We start from the raw sequence: 20466 nt of genomic DNA on the forward strand, positions 1-20466 counted from the left end.
TAACAAGGTGAATGCTTTCTTTTTTAAAAACGTCAAAGGTTTATGCTTCATTACTGCCGGCTATTGGAAGCTAAGTTGCTGCTTGACTGCAGAACCCTGTAAATGCCACTATGTCCACAATCCTTTGTAATATCTGCTCTGTGGTCAAGGTTCTAACACTCTGAGCTTCCACCATGGGTCTAAAGACATTGTACATGCTCCAAAGGATACTACATCAAAGCACTTTGCCTTATAATTGGGTCGACAAAATTCCATAGAGTTTGTCACCACTTGTACACTAGACAGGAGCTCTGAACTTTTTGTCAAATTTGTATTAGGCTTTCCATGATGTATAACATTTCAATTTTCCTGCTCTTCCTTTGTCTCTACCTGTGTATGTCCTCAGAATGTATGATCTTCCACAGAAAATCTTGATCATCACTTAGTCTACTGACCTATGAAGTGGGAGAGAGGTTACTCAGTTCAGTGTCTCACTGTATAATAGTTCCTGTCTGCAAGCTAATGCCTGACTTCTGGGCAATGTTGGTACTTGGGCAGACGGCTGTGAATACTAAAACATTCAATGATGTATTTCACTTTTGACTATTGGTCTTCAAAGTTCAAAGAAAATATATTAACAAAGTACATACATCTCATCATATACAACCCTGAGATACATTTTCTTGCAGACATACTCAATAAATCCATGATAGAATAGCAACCATCATAGAATCAATGTGTCCAACCAGTGTGCAAAAGTCAATGAACTGTATAAATATAAAAGTAAAGAAATAATAATAATAAATATCAAGAACATGAGATAAAGCCCCTTGAAAGTGAGCCTTTAGGTTGCGGGAACATTTCAATGATGGAGCAAGTGAAGTTGTGTGAAGTTATCCCCTTTGGTTCAAGAGTATGATGATTGAGAGGTAATAACTGTTCCTGAACCTGATGGTGTGAGTCCTGAGGCTCCTGTATCTGTTTCCTGATGGCAACAGCGAGATAAGAGCATTCCTGGGTAGTAGCGGTCCCTGATGATGGATGCAGCTTTGTTGCAATGGACAGTGTTTCATGTAGGTGTGCTCAATGGTAGGGAGGGGCCTACTTGTAATAGACTAGGTTGTATCCATAACTTTGTGTGGGATTTTCAAGGGCACTGGTGTTTTCATACCAGGTTATGATGCAGCCAATAAATATACTCGCCACTACATATCTATTGAAGTTGGTCAAGATTTTAGATGTCACACCAAATCTTCGCAAACACCTAAGGAAGTAGAGGTGCTGCTGTGCTTTCTTCATAATTGCGCTTACATGCTGGGCCCAGGACAGGACTGGATTAAAAAGGCATTTAGTTTTGACAAAACCAATCCTTAATGGGCAGTATTGTCTCAATATGATGGTTAAGCAATGAAGGATAGCCTGACCATCTCCTGTTAGGTCCAACTATCTTTAGTCAGGGTCACCATGACCTGAAAGAGCAAGGAACTGAGTGTTTTTGGTGGTTACAGCTGAATATCTCACAGGAATTGTGAGATGTAGGTCAGACGTATTTTAGGATGTAGGAAAGCAGATAGAAAATGGATATCATGTTGATGGGTCCTGTAGGAGAGTTGTTGGAGGATACCCACTAGAACATTCTTTTAATGACCTTAATCACATGTGAACTCACCGAACTTCTCACAGTACAGGGAACAAACCCATGAAGTATGACTTCTGGCACTGATGTTTGTAGCCATCTGCTCCAACTAGCTTCTATGTATTGGTCTGGAGGGCCATCCATTCCCCTGCACCATTTGGACAAATTCCTGCTTTGCAGTTCCCACCAAAACTGTAAGTTTATAGTCCCACATGTTGCTCTAGTTTATTCTTCAAGGTTTCCAACTTAGATTCATTGGTAGAATAAATAACCCTACTTCAGTTGCATTTTAACAACAGTTCAATCAATTATTGGCCTCTTGTTGACATGCCTAATTGATCAATCAGTGTAGCAATGAATGAAATGAGAAGGCAATGTGAAGTTGCAAACAATTTGCACTACACTTAATAGCCATGGATTAATCATGCAGTGTAGTCCTTTCATTCATCTCCAGGAGCAATAAAATGTTGTCTAGAATGTCTCTTTAAGTCAACTGAAACATGGGTCCATCCATCCCTGACCATGAGCTAATCTCCCCTAATCACGCTGCATCTCAGTCATCTGCAATGCAATGAGCATTCATGTCTAAATGTTTATCTTTCCTCAGTATTTTGCTAAAGAAATACTGCATTGTAAGATCATATTTTAAATGTGAGATGAATTCTGTTTAAGATGATATCAATATGAGGATATAGGCTTAGATTCAGCTTTGACCATAGTGTGCATTATCTTGCTGATCTTTACACTTCGAAGATACCAAACATTTAGAATCTGTCACATTATGTAGAATAGGCTGTAGTATTTCAGAAAATAAAGCACAGCAGAATAATAAACATATACAGAAAAATTGCTTGTGTTAATAACTTCTAACTTTCTCCATTTTAATTAAAGTAGGGTTAAACTTTTTAGGTGAGATTTGATAGAGGTGCACAAAATTATGAGCAGTATAGTTTGAATAAATACAAGCAGACTTTTTCCATTGAGGTTGGGTGAGACCACAACTAGAGGTCATGGGTTAAGGGTGAAATGTTTAAGGGAAATGTGAAGGGAACTTCTTCACTCAGAGGGTGGTGAGAGTTTGGAATGAGTTGCCAGTGCAAATGGTGTATGCAGGTTTGATTTCAACACTTAAGAGAAATTTGGATAGGAACATGGCTGGAAAGGATGGAGGGCTATGATCTGGATGCAGGTCAATGGGACAAGGCAGATTAATGGTTCGGCATGCACTAGATGAGCTGAGGTGCCTGTTCCTGTGCTACATGACTCTATCCTATGGTATATAATCTCACTGAAACTTGTCTATAATTCTTTTTGGGGTCTTAAAATCAAACTGAATGTTGGGTTGGAAAACGAGAGACTTAAATTTGCAGTAAAAAGAGAAAATGCCTCACTTGGAGTATTGTGAGCAGTTTTTGGGCCCATTGTATTAGAAAAGCTGTGCTGACATTGGAGAGGACCCAGAGGAAGTCCACAGGGAATAAAGGGTTAATGCATGAGGAGTGTTTTAATGGCTCTGGGCCTGTACTCACTGGAATTTAGAAGAATCTGGGGGATCTCATTGAAACATATCAAATATTGAAAGGTCTAGACAGTGTGGATATGGAGAGGACATTTCCTATATTGGGTGAGTCTAGGACCGAAGGGGACAGCCTCAGAACAGAGGAACATCCATTTAGAACAGAGATGAGAAGGAATTTCTTAGCCAGAGGGTGGTGAATCTGTGGAATTCATTACCCCAGTTGGCAGTGGAGGCCAGGTCATTCAGTATGCTTAAAACAGATAAGTTCTTGGTTAGTCCGGGTGTCAAAGAATAGGGGGAGAGGGAAAGAGAATGGGTTTGAGAGGGATAATAAATCAACCATGATCTAATGGCAGAGCAGACTCGATGGTATGAGTGGCCTAATTATGTTCCTATGTCTTATGAGGTGTGATTAGTAAGTTTGTGGATGACATTAAAATTTGAGATGTTGTGAATGGCAGGGAGCATTGTCTGAAAGCCACAGCTGGACTATAAATCATAAAAGATAGAACATTACAGTACAGTAGGGACTCTTAGGCCCATGATGTTGCTCCGACCTTTTAACCTAATCTAAGATCAATCTAACCCTTCCCTCCTGCATAACCTTCCATTTTTATTTCATCCAAATTAAGAATCTCTTAAAAGGAGGAAGGCAGCCTCTTTGATCAATGATTGGGAAGATGTTGGAGTCAATTGTTAAGAATAAGGTTATGAAATACTTGGTGACACAGGACAAGATAAGATAAAGTCAGCATGGTTTCCTTAAGGGAAAATCTTGCCTGACAAATCTGTTGGAATTCTTTGAGGAGATTACAAGTAGGATAGATAAAGGGGATACAGTGGATGTTGTATATTTGGACTTTCAGGAGGCCATTGACAAGGTGCCACACATGAGGCGGCTTACCAAGTTAAGAGCCCATGGTATTACAGGAAGGTTACTGGCATAGTTAGAGCATTGGCTGATTGGTAGGAGGCAACAAGTGGGAACAAAAGGATACTTTTCTGGTTGACTGCCAATGACTAGTGGTGTTCCACAAGGGTCGGTGTTGGGACCACTTATTTTTATGTTGTATATCAATGATTTTAGATGATGGAATAGATGGCTTTGTTGCCAAGTTTGCAGATGATGTGAAGGTTGGTGGAGGGGCAGGTGGTGTTGAGGAAACAGGTAGGCTGCAGAAGAGCTTAGACAGATTAGGAAAATGGGCAAGAGAGTGGCAAATAAAATACAAGGTGGAAAATGCATGGTCATGCACCTTGGTAGTAGAAATAAATGTGCAGACTATTTACTAAATGGGGAGAAAATCCAAAAATCTGAGATGCAAAGAGACTTGGGAGTCCTTGTGCAAAACACCCTGAAGGTTAACTTGCAGGTTGAGTTGATGGTAAGGAAGGCAAATGTAACGTTAGCATTCATTTCAAGAGGTCTAGAATACAAGAGCAAGGATGTGATGCTGAGGCTTTATAAGGTACTGGTGAAGCCCTACCTTGCATACTGTGAATAGTTTTTGGCTCTTCATCTAAGAAATGACGTGCTGGCATTGGAGAGGATTCAGAGGAGGTTCACAAGGATGATTTCAGGAATGAAAGGGTTATCAGACAAGGAACGTCTGATAGCTCTGGGTCTGTACTCACTGCAATTTAAAAGGATGAGGGGGATCTCATTGAAACCCTTTGAATGTTGAAAGGCTGGACAGAGTAGATGCTTGAACGATGTTTCCCATGGTGTGGGAGTCAAGGACAAGGCACAGCCTTCTAAAGAGAATCACTCACTTCACACATTTCCGGGTAAACTTCATCTGCCACTTCTCAGCCCAGCTCTGCATCTTATGTCAAGTGAGCACATGGGAAATATTCAGCAGATCAGGCCGGGTTTCCTGAATTTAGTTTATATCTCTCAATAGATGGTCCCTTGTGCTCTGGGTATTTCCAGGTTTCTTTTCTTCAATTCACTCTTTTTCAAGCTGTTATATTTATATCCTCACCAGATAGGTGTGCTGAACAAAAAATGCCCTTCACCTCACATCACTTCTTATGTCATTATCCTTGGTCTCTTCTCTATTCTCTCTGCACCTTCCATAGATAAATATATATGATTTCCAACTATTTGTTGATTTAGTAAACATCTTTTTAAAACATCTCTACATGCTGTCATAATAGAAATAGAGTTTAATTAAAAATAATTAAACAGATTTCAAAAATTGTTGCAATAATTTCAGTGTTTACACTTCAAGTGATTAAATATTTTAGCCAGTCACTCTTGAGCGGGGAAGCATGAGAAGACTGGCAAACATAACCATTCCACCTTTAGACTAGACATTCACTTTAATTTCAAGGAGCTTCACAGGTCAGATGGATGAGCAGAAAGTAAGGATGAATGTGTGGAATTGTGCCATTGTTGCAGATAAGGAAATGTGGTTGAGGAAAAGGCTACACATGCAGCTCAGTGATCTGATGTTTCAGGCTTGAGGAGTGGCTGTTATGATGCTGATGCTCGAGGGATTAGCCAATGAGGCTATATTGGTAAAACTGAAGAACTAGAAGGGGGGGCAATTAGACTAAAGACCCTTCACTCATCAATGGGAATTCGAAGAAAATATGACAAATGGTTAGGACAATTGACTCAAGTTTCAGTGGGTAGCACTTTAGGATCAGTGACCATAGTTCTATTAGTTTTAAATTAGTAATGGAAAAGGACAGATCTAGTCCACAAGTAAATTTTCTAAATTGAGGGAAATTTTGAGAGTACTTGCAAGAATTTGCAGAAGTTAACTGGAATAGGTTGCGTACATGCAAGGAGACACCTGAGAAGTGGGAAGGCTTTAAAAATGAGGTAAGTGAGCTCAAGATCTGTATGTTCATGTTAGAGTGAAGGGCCACCTGCTCAACCTTCAGTCCCTCAAGTCTGGTAACATTTGGTAACATTCTCATAAATCCCCTCTGCACTCTTTCCTGCTTAATGGCATCTTTCCAGTAGCAGAGTGAGCAAAACTGAATACAATATTCCTAACATAGCCTTACCGATGTCTTGTACAACTGCAACATAACATTTCAATTTCTACATTCAGTGCCCTGACTGTTGAAGACAATCTTCACTTGTTTTCCCAAAATGCAACATCTCACTCTTATCTGATTAAGTTCTATTTACCTTTTACCATAGTCCCATATGGCAGGCATCCAAGTTTCAGCATTCCAATTTCCTGGAGCTGCTTCTATCCCTTTAAGATTCTGACTGCCAATTATTGCCTGTCACATTTTCTCATGGAAAGTCTGTACTTAAAGACCTTGTGCCATGCATTCAGTGCTCAATAGTAGAAGTTTCATTTCTAGTGTCACTGGTTGTGGGTTGCTGAGTCTTCCATAGCTCTCTTGTTACAGCATAATTGAGCCACCATGATCCCAGCAGAGGATGGATGACTGTAAACTACATTGGCCTACTAGGGAGAAACTGCTTCAGTGAGATCTTCACCACCCTCCAGAAACTCTCTGACTCTGGAAAGCAGGATTCTACCAATCTCTGAGTTTGACCAGGGCAGCTATCAGTTCCAGATATGTTCAAGCTGGAAACTCTGTCAATACTAGAGGGATTGCTGCACCTATGGGCTCTCAAGTGGTATAATACCCTGAAATATACCAAGGATTCCTGGTACCATGCTCCTTGGCCTTTGAGTTGTAGCCATCCAAGTTCCCACTGGAATGCAGTAAGGTAGCCTTAATCATCTTGCTGGAAGTGCCCTTGCCTGGGCCACCACACTTTAGAAGAAGGATTAACCTATTTGTGCCAGTGCAGACCACTGGAAGATATGGGTCTGTGGCAAAGCTCCTTAACTTGCACCAGGGGATTTGGTTTGTTGATGATTATTCCATGGAATTTTGTTCCTTGGCCACAGAGCAGTTGCTCTATTCCAAAAGGGATTGAGTGATGAGCTAAAGGATGTCCTTGCAGTCCAAGACCTAGTGGATGATCTAGGGAGTCTGGTGGCTGCTTTGTTCCCCTTCCCAAACTACCATTGACTTCAGAGACTACCAAGCTCATGCTGCAGCATATTTTCAGGATTTGTATTTACTCCAAAGACATCACTAATCATGGCCTCCAGTTTGCCTCTAGGTTTTGGAAGACCTTTTGTGAGCTCATTGGAGCCTCTGCCAATCTGTTGGTCTGCAGATGGATCCTGGACAATGGAGAGGGTCAACCAGAACCTAGAGAACACTCAGATGTCTAGCCTTGGGGAACCTTACCACCTGGTGTGACAACCTAATCTGGGTGGAGCTTGTGTACAACACACTTCAGCATGTCCCCTTTCAAATGTCAATTTGTGTACTGTCTTCTCTTGTTCCTGCAAGAAGAGTGGAGTTGGGACTTCCATCAGTGGGCCAACTGGTCCAGAGATGGGTAAGGGTGAAACAGGTGCTGTTGGCCAATTTGCCGCAACAACAAGGCCAGACCAAATGCTGGAGAAGACTGCTTCCTGGTCAGTGAGTTTGGCTCCCAACTAGTGATCTTCCCATGTGGGTTGATTCCAAAAAATTGTCCCCACATTACATTGGTCTGTTCAAAACTTTTGCTGCATCAACCCAGTTGCCCATCATCTCCAACTCCTGAGCACCATGTAGATTCACCCCACATTCCATGTATTGTGCCTCAAGCTCATGAGTACTAGCCCCCTGACTCCAGTTCTCAAACCTTCTCCACTTCCCAGAATTGTTGAGGGACAACCTGCCAATGGAGTCTGTCAACTTTAGGACATCTGCATTGTTCGAGGTAAAAGGCAATACTTCCCAGATTGGGAGGGATATGGCCTTGAAGAAAGAAGCTGGATTCTCTCATGGGACATCCTGAACCCTACCTTGATCAAGGACTTTCACCAGTATGACCCAATTGCCCTGGGCTGTCAGGAGCTGGCTGAATGAGAAAGGGTAGGGGGGTTTCTGTCATGGTCCCAACTAAATAGCAACAGGCATCCAAGTTTTGGTGCTCCAAAACATTGGAGAATGGATAACTGTTGTTGTCCCTTTACAACTCAAGACTGCCAATTATTGCCTGCCACATTCCTTCATGGGAAGTCTGCACTTACATGCCTCGTGCTGAGGACTCAGTGCTCAATTGTAGGTGTTCCATTTCTTGTACTACAGTTGGTGATTTGTCTTGTTTATTTTGAGTTTGAGTTGATTCTAGACCTTACTCTGCACTTGGGCTCACCACTATTCACAGGTCTCTCAGTACAACCATTCTTTGGCCCATTTACCCATCCGATCCAGATCACTCTGTAAATCCTGATAACCATCATGGTCACTATCACCATCTATGTTAGTGTCATCTGCAAACTTACTAACCATGCCTTGTATAATCTCATCCAAATCATTGACACAAATGACAAATAGTAATTGACCCAGCACCAAGCCCAAGGAACCACCACCAGTTTCAGGCCTCCAGCCTTCACCCTAACAGAGTGACATGAATATGTGCTAAAGGGAGTGTTGAAGTTCATACAATTACCACATTTAGAGTGATACAGTACTACAATACGAACTGACCCTTCAGCCCTTTTAGTCCATGCTGAGCTATTAATCTGCCCAGTCCCATTGACCTGCATCAGATCATAGCCCTCCATCTCCCTCCCATCCATATCCCTATCCAAATTGTCTTTCAAATTTTGAAATCAAACCTACATCTACCACTTCTCTGGCAGCTTGTTCCAAGCTCTCACCACCTTCTGAAGTTCTGTCATGTTCCCCTTAAACATTTCACCTTTCATTGTTAACCCATGACCTCTAGTTCTAGAGAATCAGCCAGCCAACCTCAGTGGAAAAAGCTTGCATTTACCCTATCTATGCCTCTCATAGCTTTGTATACCTCTATCAAATCTCCCCTCTTTCTCCTACACATGAGAATAAAGTCCTAACATATTCATATTTCCCTTTAACTCAGTTCCTCAAGTCCTGGCAACATCCTGTAATCTCATTAATTTTATTTATCTTTTCCGTAGGTAGGTGTCCAGACAGAACTGGACACAATACTTCAAAATTAGGCTTCACCAACTTCGTATACAACTTCATTGTATCATCCCAATTTATGTACTCAATACTTCAAGGATTTATGAATCTGAATTCTCAGATCCCTCTGTTCTACTGCACTAGTCAGTGGTCTACTGCTCATTCTGAGTCCTCTCAAAAGTGCAACACTTCACACTTGTCTGCATTAAATTCCATCTGCCATTTTTCAGACCATCTTGGTCCAGAACCCGCTGCAAACACTGATCGACCACCTTGCTGTCCACTACATGCCAATCTTGGTGTCACTGATAAATTTGCTGATCTAGTTTACCATTATCATCCATATCATTAATATAGAAGGTAAACAACAATCAATTTGTACAATGCACCACTAGTCACAACAAAGTGTTCCTAAACCTTTTGTGTATGGCGGAATTTGTCCTAGATGAGGTTTCTCCTGGTTGCTCTGAGAGCTGTTCTATCACCTGACTTGAAGGTAAAGTCCCAGGCTCTTAGTAGGGAGCTCACCACTGCATTCAGCCAGGGCTTCTGGTTGGGCTATGAGATGACTGCTCTTGAGATACCAACATCATCTACACACTTTTTGATGTGGCCGGTGACAGATGAAGCATATTTCTCAAGGTCTAAGTTTTCTCAGTTTGTGGTGTCAGCGTTCTCCATGAACGTCTGCCAATTAGGCCCTTCAAAATAGTCCTGAAGCATAGAGGTTGCCTCACAGGCCATATACCGTGATGGTCCTCCTGACTGCTTTCTCCATTTTCAGCAGCAGTCAGTATGCTGGGATTAACATTATAGAGATGTGGTCAGAGAGGCCAAGAAGAGGATGTGGGATGGCTTTGTAAGTGCTGTGTCTGTTGGTATAAACATAGTTCAATCTGTTTGTTCACCCAATAGCCATGGTGGAATTTGGGTAAAAAGTCCTGCAGGTTAACATGATGGAAGTCTCCTGCAGTTATGAAGAGGTCATCCAGATGCTTGTTTTGCAGAGAGCTGATGATACTTCAAAGATCTTCAAGTATGTCCTTGGTATTTGCACTCGGGGGTATGTAAACATGGATGATGAACACAACAATAAACTCCCTGAACAGGCAATACGGCCAGCGTTTAATTGTAAGATATTCAAGTGCCTCAGAACAGTGACTGCTAACCACAGATGAGTCTGTACACCAATCATTGTTAATGTTCACATGGACTCCACTTTCTCTGGATTTCCCCGAAAGGAAATTTCTGTCTGCGTGGAACAGAGTCATCCCATCGAGATGAATTTCGGAGTTGGGCAAGTTCTTGTTTATCCATATTTTGGTGAAAGCCAGAATGCAGCAGTTTCTCACCTTTTTCTGTGCATTCATTCTCAGTCTTTGAGAGTCCATTTTATTTTCTTGTGAGTGGATGTTGGCCAGGAAAAGTAATGACACCACTGGTGTGGTTGGGTTAGCTCTCAGCCTGGTCAAAGCCTTTGTTCTCTTGCCACATTTCTGCTTCATCTCACACCACCTGTGTTTCTTCAGGATCCTGTACCTCCTCCTTGATAGTAGCAATGAAAAGAGGGCATGAACTGGGTGTAGGAGGCCCTTAATGATGGATGCAGACTTTTTGAGAGACCACATTTGAAGATGTCCTCGATGCTGAGGAGGATAGTGCCCATGATTGAGCGACCTGAATTTACAATCTTCTGCAGCTTTTTCCAATCCTGTATAGTGGCCCCTCCATACCATTTGGTGATGCAACTAGTGAGAATGCTTCAACAGTACATCTATAGTATTTTGCTAGAGTCTTTGGTGACATCTGGTCTCCTCAAACTCCTAATGAAATATAGCCAGTTTGTGCCTTCTTTGTAATTGTATCAAAACATTGGGCCCAGGAAAGAACTTCAGAGATGTTGACACCCAGGACATTGAAACTGCTCACTGCCGATCCCTCGATGAAGACTGGTGAGCATTCCTTTGACTTCCCCTTCCTGAAGACCACCATCAATTCCTTGATCTCACTGACATTGAGTGCAAGTTTGTTATTGTGACACCACTCGACCAGCTGATCTATCTCACTCCTCCTGTATGCCTCCTTGTCACCAACTGAAATTCTGCCAACAATAGTTCTGTTATTGGCAAATTTTAGATGGCATTTGCACTGTGCCTAGCCACACTGTCATGGATACAGAGAGAGAAGAGCAGAAGAAACACAAATCCTTGATTTGTGACAATACGATTGTCAGCCAGGAGATGTTATTTCTGATCTGCACTGATTGTGGTCTTCTAATGAGGAAGTCAAGGGTCCAGTTGCAAAAAGAGGTAGAGAGGCCCAGGTTTTGGAGCTTGTTGATTAGTACTGAGAATAAGATGGTGTTGAATGCTGAGCTATAATCAATAAGCAGCAGCCTGATACAGGTATTGCTATTGTCCAGGTGATACAAGACTGAGTGAAGAGCCAGTGAGTTTGCATCCACTGCAGACCTATTGAGATTGGCAAATTGTTGCGAGCGGGTCTAGCTCCTTGCCTAGGTAGTAGTTGATTCCGACCATGAACAAATGTGGTAGGGAAGGGGCACATTTGAACTATTTGAATATTCTAAGTTACCAGAGGTTGTGATAAGGGAGAAGTGGGATGTAAGGAGGTATATTGGATATTTTCATACACTCATTTCCCATGAACCCTAATGCATCACAAACCATAGGTGCTGTGGTGCACAAACCCATAACTGTCAGTAATGTTTCCCTGAAATGACTGAACCTGATAGCACACAAACTTCCTGCCAATGCTGTGGCACTCTTTGATTCTGAGCAACATTCTCTTACAAGAGAGAGGCAAGAGTTGCTGTCTATGAGTTTGACTCTAATGGGTTGGAAGTTTGTGGCAGGTGTGGCATGAAGAAAATGTATCAGTACAGCTGTGCATTAAGTGGTAGGTGGGATTTGTTGCTATTTTCTCTTCCTAGTGACCTATTAAGTCCTTGAGATCAGTTCCTTGGGCATCATTTGAACCTTGATTGAGCAATATTCCCATAGAACTTCATTTTGACTATTGGCAACTTGCTAGGTCTCCTGGACCTTCTTCAGCAGACTGGCATTTTCAACAGGGTCACAGAGTAACCTTCAGTAGTGCTGACCACTCTTCTGCTGCGGTCAGTATTGTAAGGACAGCAGAATGATTCCAGCTGTGCTTGGGTTCAGTGATCTCCCTTTAAAAGCAAGACAGCATGATACCAGTCAGCTTCTGCATGTGCGATGGATCTTACAAAATTATTCAGATAAAATGTAAGCTCATTGGTAAAACAATGAATTTGGCATCTCAAAATTTTGGCGCCCTCTCAAGAAGTTCCAGTTTGCAAATCACATAGTAAATTCATGGGGATGGAATGACATGGGCCTCATGTGATGCAACATCCAGGTCTGCAAATTAATCAGTAAGCCCATTGGAAAGATCTTTGAAGAAAGTGATGAATATAACAGAGTATCTTTGTATATTACAAATGCATACTGTTGCATAGCTATAAACTGCATTCTTTGACTTGAATTGTTTTTCCAGTCTTCGAACTTCAGTATTTCTGAGATTACTTTTCTCAGTTAAACTTTCACCAATTTATCGCCAAATTATGATGAAATCTGCTCACAATGTTGAGTAACGTCATCTTCTCTCCTACTTCCTTTCACTTTGCTGGTGACTTAAACACTCTTCACTCTGCTTCGTTCAAAGCCTACTCTGGGAGACCTGGAGATACCACAGCAAACTAAACTCAAATATTTCAATGGAAGCTTTGTCTGGATATAATTTCTATGAATCAAATGATCTAAATGAAATATTATGCAGTTATATTTTAAGTAAATTTTAAGATTACAATATAAATTAACTTTTCTATTTGCTGATAGATAATTTAAATTTTCAAGGTTTTATGTTCTTAATGGAATGAAAATTAAATCTGTTTCTGGACATTGAGTTGATATAAGGAAAACATTTACTTAGCTTCTACAGAAATACAACCAATTTTATTAGTATATAAATGAATCTTTGGGAGTTTCACTTCCTCTGTTTGATGAGATAACATTGTGTTATTCATGTGCTTTCTGAAATCATCAGCATCCTACAGTTCCAGTATCTTAACTTCCTTTCTTAATAAAAGAGGGTCATAAGGAGAAAATTGGTTGCTCGTGGTGACATTATACTTCACTCTTTTATCTGTATTGGTTATATCCATATTGCCATTGCTGATGGATCCTACACACACACAACCCTCCCCCACCAAGAAAAATGACTCTTGAAATGATCCATAAATTTTCAGACTCAGCATCTGGTTGCTCCAAACATGTTAATTTTGCATATGTGCTTTGGTGAGGGAAATGCCACAGATGGTTGCTAAATCTCTAATCACATCATTTGAAACCCAAATCATTATTTGATTTTTTCAATGGACAAAATCTGCATGTTGGAAATGTGAGCCTTCATCAAACATCTTTGTTTGTTGGAATCTAAATTAGAGCTGTACTTTGCCAGCAAAATGTTTCAGAAACCCAGAACTTCATTTCAGGACAGTCTTAAAAAAAAGCCAAGGTCTAAAACAAGAGTTTGGACCAAGAATGGTTTAACAGTAAATAAATAACTTTTTCATTAAAACAATACTAGCTCAGATCTGAGATTGACAGTAAGCTGAACTTCAGAATGCCCAATGACATATGAATATTTCCACACTGGACATACACAAAAGTGTGAATTTCTTGTTGTTGAGTGGCTTGCTAAGCTGGCTTGTTAGCTTGCAGACATTTTGTTACCCAGCAAGGCAACATCAGTGTAACTTCAAATGAAAAGTTAGTGATCTAAATTGTTCGTCTGTGATTATCGGATTTTAACAAACCAATCACATATTACATAATTGGGAACCAATAGAAATGGCACATACAAACGGACTAATCACAGGAGGCATCAAAGACGAACAATGTAGACCACCAACATTTCATTTGAAGTTGCACTGATGATGTTACCTAGCTGGGTAACGAAACGTCTGCAAGTTAACAAGCCAGTTTGGCGAGACACTCAACAACGACATCCTCCACCCGAGCTACAAATCTTATCCAACATCTTAAAGTGTGAACTTCGTTTAGTGTGGCTGAAATATGCAAAAGGAATTCAATCTCATTTGTGAACTAGTTCTAATAAGTTTGAACTAAACAATTAAATATAGCTATTTTATGGCTGTGGAACAAGCAGCCTGAAAGGAAATCCATTTTATCAGAGGATCAAACTCTTAAGTGAGTCTAACAATTGATAACAATTACAACTAATGATTTCAAATGAACTGAGAGTTCCAGCAGGCTCAGCCACTTTGGACAATCTAAAAATTCACCAACTTGCTTGAAATGCATTACTTAGCTTTACACTGGAGATGTGGTGAATTCATCAAATAATAAATGCATTATAAATTTAACCATGGGAAGGCAGCATGTTTAACGCTTTCAACCAAAATTTCACTCCGCTAAAAGTAATTAATTTGGTTAAAATCAGTAAGTTAATCTACCACTAACTTAGCACAAACAGAGCATGTAAACTTATCAGGCATGATGCTCTAATAATGTATTGTGTCAGATTAAGTCAAAATTAAATAACATAAGGGTTTCGTATCTATTTGCCTTCATTTGTCTGTACCACTAGTTTTCACCTGGGCTGCACCTGGAGGAATATGCAGATAGCAAAAGCACACCATATTTTGTTTGAAAACCTGATCTCTATTTTTTTTTAAAAGACTGAAATACAGGAATGTAGAAACCCTCAGGATATGCTCCAGACTGTTTCAGATGGCCATAATAACAACAACTCTGTGGGCCTGCTTTTATCAGCTTCGGCAGCACTCGAGGCTTTGGATGACAGTGAAGATCCAACTCAAAAGTGTAGGAATGGATAAACAGTGCTGGGCCCTGGGAAAGAAATGAACAGCAATTGTAAGCCTGGATGGGACTTGGGCCAGACTGGTCATCAGGGATGCAATGGTGTGGGGGACTGAGGCCAATTGGAAAGTTGATAGGGAAATAATTAGTGGGGTGTCAGAGCCTGTATTACCTGGGTGTGGTTCTGTGTGGGCTGATGGCGGGAAGGACACCGAAAGAAATGTTGATGTGGGATCCTAGTCTATTTTTGCACTAGGCACCTGGTTGTCCTAGAGAAAAACCAAAGGACGTCACTCCAGGCACAAATTAGTCTAATTTGCCCCAAATGGTCCAAAAAGTGTGGTGCCTGGCAAATGAAGTAATTTGTTGCACATCTGAATGAAAAACTGAAAAGCAAGATCCACACCTGCTAGCACCCAGCTGGGCTTCCTGTGTGATGCAAAACAATCTAAAAATGGTCACATTAAATTCCAAGGTAAGGACATTTTCGATAGCGTGTTGATAAAAAAACACTTATGCAATTAATCTCTTGGCGAGTTCACATATAACTTCATACTTGGAATGTTATTATAATATTACAACTTAATACTTCACATCACTACATTCAAACTCTAGAAGTAAATATTAAGCAAGAAATAATAAAATTGTCATTGTAAAATTATTGCAGCTTTTTGCTTTGAAGTTAATCGCAATAATGTTTTGACTGACAGCAAGATCTAAGGTTTAATTATCTTTTAAAAATTATCATTCTACTTAACACAGATTTGACATTTAAAATGAAACTGAATGGTGTAACTTTACTTACTGGTTCAGGATAGGAGTATAGGCTGTCTTGTCTTCTTCTACACAAGAAACCATCAAAGTAATGAGCTTAGGCCAGAATTCCAAGTTTTTGATGCTGGGTCCCTGTTCCTCACGAGGAATGTCTTGTTTTTTACTCTGTCAAGATAAAGTGATTTTAGTAACAATATTAAAATAATGTTTATTCTATCCAACAACTCAAAGGCCAAATGTAGAATTACAAGGATAGTCAATGGGTTAAAGAATGAAATACAGATTAAAATATTCAATCAAACATCGTTCCACATAGGTGAGCAAGTCAGATGACCATGTCAAATTATACAAAATTAAAGGCATCAATCAAAATTTACAGGGAATTTCCAAAATACATGGCAGTAGATTTTCAATGACATCAGTGCTACCTTGGCTATAGGAGGAAGTTCAAACAGGAGGAGGAAAAGGATTCCTGCTGCACCAGCTGTTAAACTCACTGGCTAACTGGATAATAAGTTACCACCACTTTCAATGAAGGGTCTTTGACTTGAAATATAAACTCTGTTTCTCTTTTCACAAACAGTCAAATATTCATAGACTAATGCAGTATGGCAACTGGCTCTTTGGTACAACTCTTCTATGCTGATCAAGGTGGCTTCCTGAGCTTGTCCCAATTATCTACATTTGGCCTCTCCTATCTCTGCACCTACCTAAATATTTTTTAAACATAATTGTACCTGCCTCTACCACTTCCTTTGGGAGTTCATTCTATAAAGCATCACTATCTGTGTGTGAAACCTGCTCTTCAGGTTCCTTAGACCTTTCCCATTTCAACTTCAATTTTTACCCTCTAGTTTAAACTCCTTTACCTAGGAAAAAACACTATGACAGTTACCGTGTCTATGCCCTCATGATTTTATAAACCTCAGTAAGGTCACTGCTCAGCTTCTTTCATTCCAGGGAAAACAATCCCAAACCTATCCAGTTCAGTAACATCCTCGTGAGTCTTCTCTAGTTTAATCACAACTTTCCTATAGTATGACCACCAGAAATGCACACAAATATTCCGAGTGTGGTTTCACCAATGCCTTGAACAATTGTAGGTGCTACCTGATCTGAGTATTCTCAGTATTCCATGTTTTTGTTTCAGATTTTCAGCATCTTCCTTTTTTGGATTTTCTTAAACAACAATGATAAAATGAAGGAACACACACAAAATGCTGGTGGAACACAGCAGGCCAGGCAGCATCTATAGGAAGAAGCGCTGTTGACGTTTCGGGTCGAGACCCTTCATTAGGACTAGCTGAAAGGAAAGATGGTAAGATAGTAAGGGCCCTTCTCTAGCTCTGTACCCCTTTTGCCAATCACCTTTCTGGCTCTCAGCTTCACCGCACCCCCTCCGGTCTTCTTCTATCATTTCACATTTTCCCCTCCCCCTCCTACTTTCAAATCTCTTACTATCTTTCCTTTCAGTTAGTCCTGACGAAGGGTCTCTGCCCGAAACGTCGACAGCGCTTCTTCCTATAGATGCTGCCTGGCCTGCTGTGTTCCACCAACATTTTGTGTGCGTTGCTTGAATTTCCAGCATCTGCAGATTTCCTCGTGAATTATCAAATGAAGCCTCGTTGGTTGAGCCAGTCCAAATTCCTCCAACTACATTCCTTAGAGTCATAAAGCACGAAATAGGCCACTTACCCAGTGAGACCTTCCATCTGCCACCTACTTGGACTAATCTAATGACAATCCCAGTTAGTTCTCCCTGCTCCCATTAACTTCCCCCAGATTCTATTTCTCATCTATACGCTAGGGGAAATTACAATGGCCAATTAACCTACCAACTTGCACATCAATGGGATGTGGAACACACAGAGGAAACCCATGTGGATGGAGAATGTGTAAACACAAAGCAGAGGTCAGGATTGAACTCAGATTACTGACGAGGTGAGGCAGTGGCTGCACCAGTGTGCCACCAATACCTATGGGGTTAGCTACACTCATCTAGCAATGGCTGGAGGAAGAGAGTTCATATTCATCAAGGTTACTAATCAATGCAAAACAGTCCTGACGAAGGGTCTTGGCCCGAAACGTTGACAGTGCTTCTCCTTATAGTTGCTGCCTGGCCTGCTGTGTTCCACCAGCATTTTGTGTGTGTTGTCTGAGCATTATTTAATGCTTTGTCCCAGCAGCTGTTGGAAAGGCTGCTGGTGAGCTGAATTTTTCTGAAATCTTTCAGATTTTTGTGCCACACCTTCAAACTCTCATTCCCACCCAGGTTTCTGCCTCTATCATTACTATGTTCTTAACTCACATCTCCACCTAGATTTCTTAATTATGTTGATGATCAGATCCAGAAGTATGCTTGTGCTATCAAATATTAACATTCAAACAGATGATATAAATTCTGCTTTCCCCACTTCCTGCTTTCCACAGTGATCATGACTCCCTTGTCCATTCATCCCTCCCCACTAATGTCTGTCCTGGCACTTACCCTTGCAAGTGGAACAAGTGCTACACCTCCCCCTACACCTCCTCCCTCACTACTATTCAGGGCCCCAAACAGTCCTTTCAGGGGAGGTGAAACTTCACCTGTGAGTCTGTTGGGGCCTATACTGAGTCCGGTGCTCCCAGTGTGACCATCTGTATATTGATGAGACCCGGGGTAAACTACCAGACTGCTTCACCAAATACCTACACTCCATCTGCCAAAAGAAGCAGGATCACCAGGTGGCCACCCATTTTAATTTCACTTCCCATTCCAATATGTCCATGGCCTCCTCTACTGTCTCAACGAGGCCACACTCAGGTTGGTGGAACTACACCTTGTATTCCATCTGGATAGCCTCCAATCTGATGGCATGAACATTGATTTCTTGAAATTCAGGTAATACCCCCCCCCCCCGCCACTTTCACCACATCCCATCCCCTTTTCCCCCTCTCACCTTATCTCCTTGCCTGCCCATCACCTCCCTCCATGGCCTTCTGTCCTCTCTGATTAGATTCCCCCTTCTCCAGCCCAATATCTCTTCCCAGCTCTTTACTTCACCCCTCTCCCTCCAAGTTTCACCTATCACCTTGTGTTTCTGCCTCCCCTTGCTCCACCTTCTAAATCTACTGCCCATCTTTTTTTTCTCCAGTCCTGCTGAAGGATCTTGGCCCAAAACGTTGACTGTACTGTTTTCCATAGATGCTGCCTGGCCTGATGAGTTCCTCCAGTATTTTGTGGGTGCTGCTTGGATTTCCAGCATCTCCATTTTTTTCTTGTTTGTGATATAAGTTCTTAAACTTTTGGTCACGGATACAAGATTTTCACCCCTGCTCCTTGTGCCCACTGATAACCACAAACTTGCTATTAATTGTTAAATAAGCTTGTCATTCTAATAGGAGTGAACTCTATTATAAACATTTCTTGCTAAAACAATTGTTTCAATATCTTACTGAAGATAAATGTGTGAAGACATTATTCTGGAGAATCTAAAGGACATGGATTCATTTTACATTGTGAAAAAATTCAGTTTCCAAGTGGTATAAAATGGCTGGTGTTCACCTTAAACTGTGATCATAGGAAAAAGACACCTGTTATGTAATAGTCCCAAATACTATTAAATCATAACTTTCATAAATTGACCAGAGATTCTCAAATCATGATATGAAAATTTAATAATGATAGGAGAAATTTCAGGATACTGAACAGTAATTAATTTGTCATGAACAATATTCATTTGGGATGAAATTACACAATTGACATTTCATTAAGTACGCTGTGCTACTTCTGGAACCAAATGATTTGTTTACTTGAGATGTAGGCTTATTGTAAGTGTGATATTGCAGACAAATCATGCTTAAAGATTCTTACTCTGTAACTTCTGGACCAAATGTTACGTTTGACAAGAATGCTGACAAGAATGCAAGGTACTCAAATTACTTTAAATAACTATTCTTCTCAGCTAATGTTCAGCTGAGATGCGGTCCTGCCTGAAATTAATACTTTGAGAATAAAAAATATTAAAGCTATTGCCTGAATTAAATCAAGAGGTAAAGAAGAAATGTAATTCAAATTAAAACTAAGAATCAAGAACTAGAGGACATAGGTTTAGGGTGTCTGTGAGACAAATTAATTTAACGCAGAGTTTGATCAGTATATATGGAATGAGTTAACAGGAGAAATGGTTGAGGCAGGTACATTAACAACTTTAAAAAAATACTTGGGCAAGTACATGGATAGCAAAAGTCTGGAGGGATATGGGCCAAACATGAGCAAAAGGGAATCTTAGATAACATGGAACGCTGGGCCAAAGCGCCTGTTGTCATGCTCTTTGACTCTTGTCTAAGGAACTCCAAAGCATTTGCATGCTTTGAAATAAAAGTGGAAAGATGTATGAATGTAATTTGACTTTTATTTACATATTACAAACGATATCATTACCTGATTCATTTTTATAACATCAAAATTAAAACATTTACTGGATTTGCTTGTGAATTGAAAATTATCCAGCAATTTTGTAAATTGGCTGTTTCCTAGCACTTTGGACTTCAGAAATGGCAACTCTGATGGAAATGAGCTTTTAAATTGTGAATAGCAAATCTAAACTTTTACTGATGGCACAAAACTGACAATATGGGATTACCCATCTACTGTCCAATTCTATCAACTTTCATAAAATTTAAACTATATG

General features: G+C 40.6%; 1 protein-coding gene across 1 annotated transcript in view; it reads right to left on the reverse strand.

The window, feature by feature from the left end:
* LOC140718759 (protein unc-13 homolog C-like) overlaps positions 1 to 20466 on the reverse strand; it is a 337501-nt gene that overhangs the window by 221642 nt on the left and 95393 nt on the right. The window contains exon 8 of the mRNA XM_073032872.1: positions 15825 to 15958. Within this exon, the coding sequence (XP_072888973.1) occupies positions 15825 to 15958 (134 nt within the window). The remainder of the gene's footprint in view (positions 1 to 15824; positions 15959 to 20466) is intronic.

Source organism: Hemitrygon akajei, chromosome 30 (genome assembly GCF_048418815.1).
Source record: "Hemitrygon akajei chromosome 30, sHemAka1.3, whole genome shotgun sequence".
NCBI lineage: Eukaryota > Metazoa > Chordata > Chondrichthyes > Myliobatiformes > Dasyatidae > Hemitrygon > Hemitrygon akajei.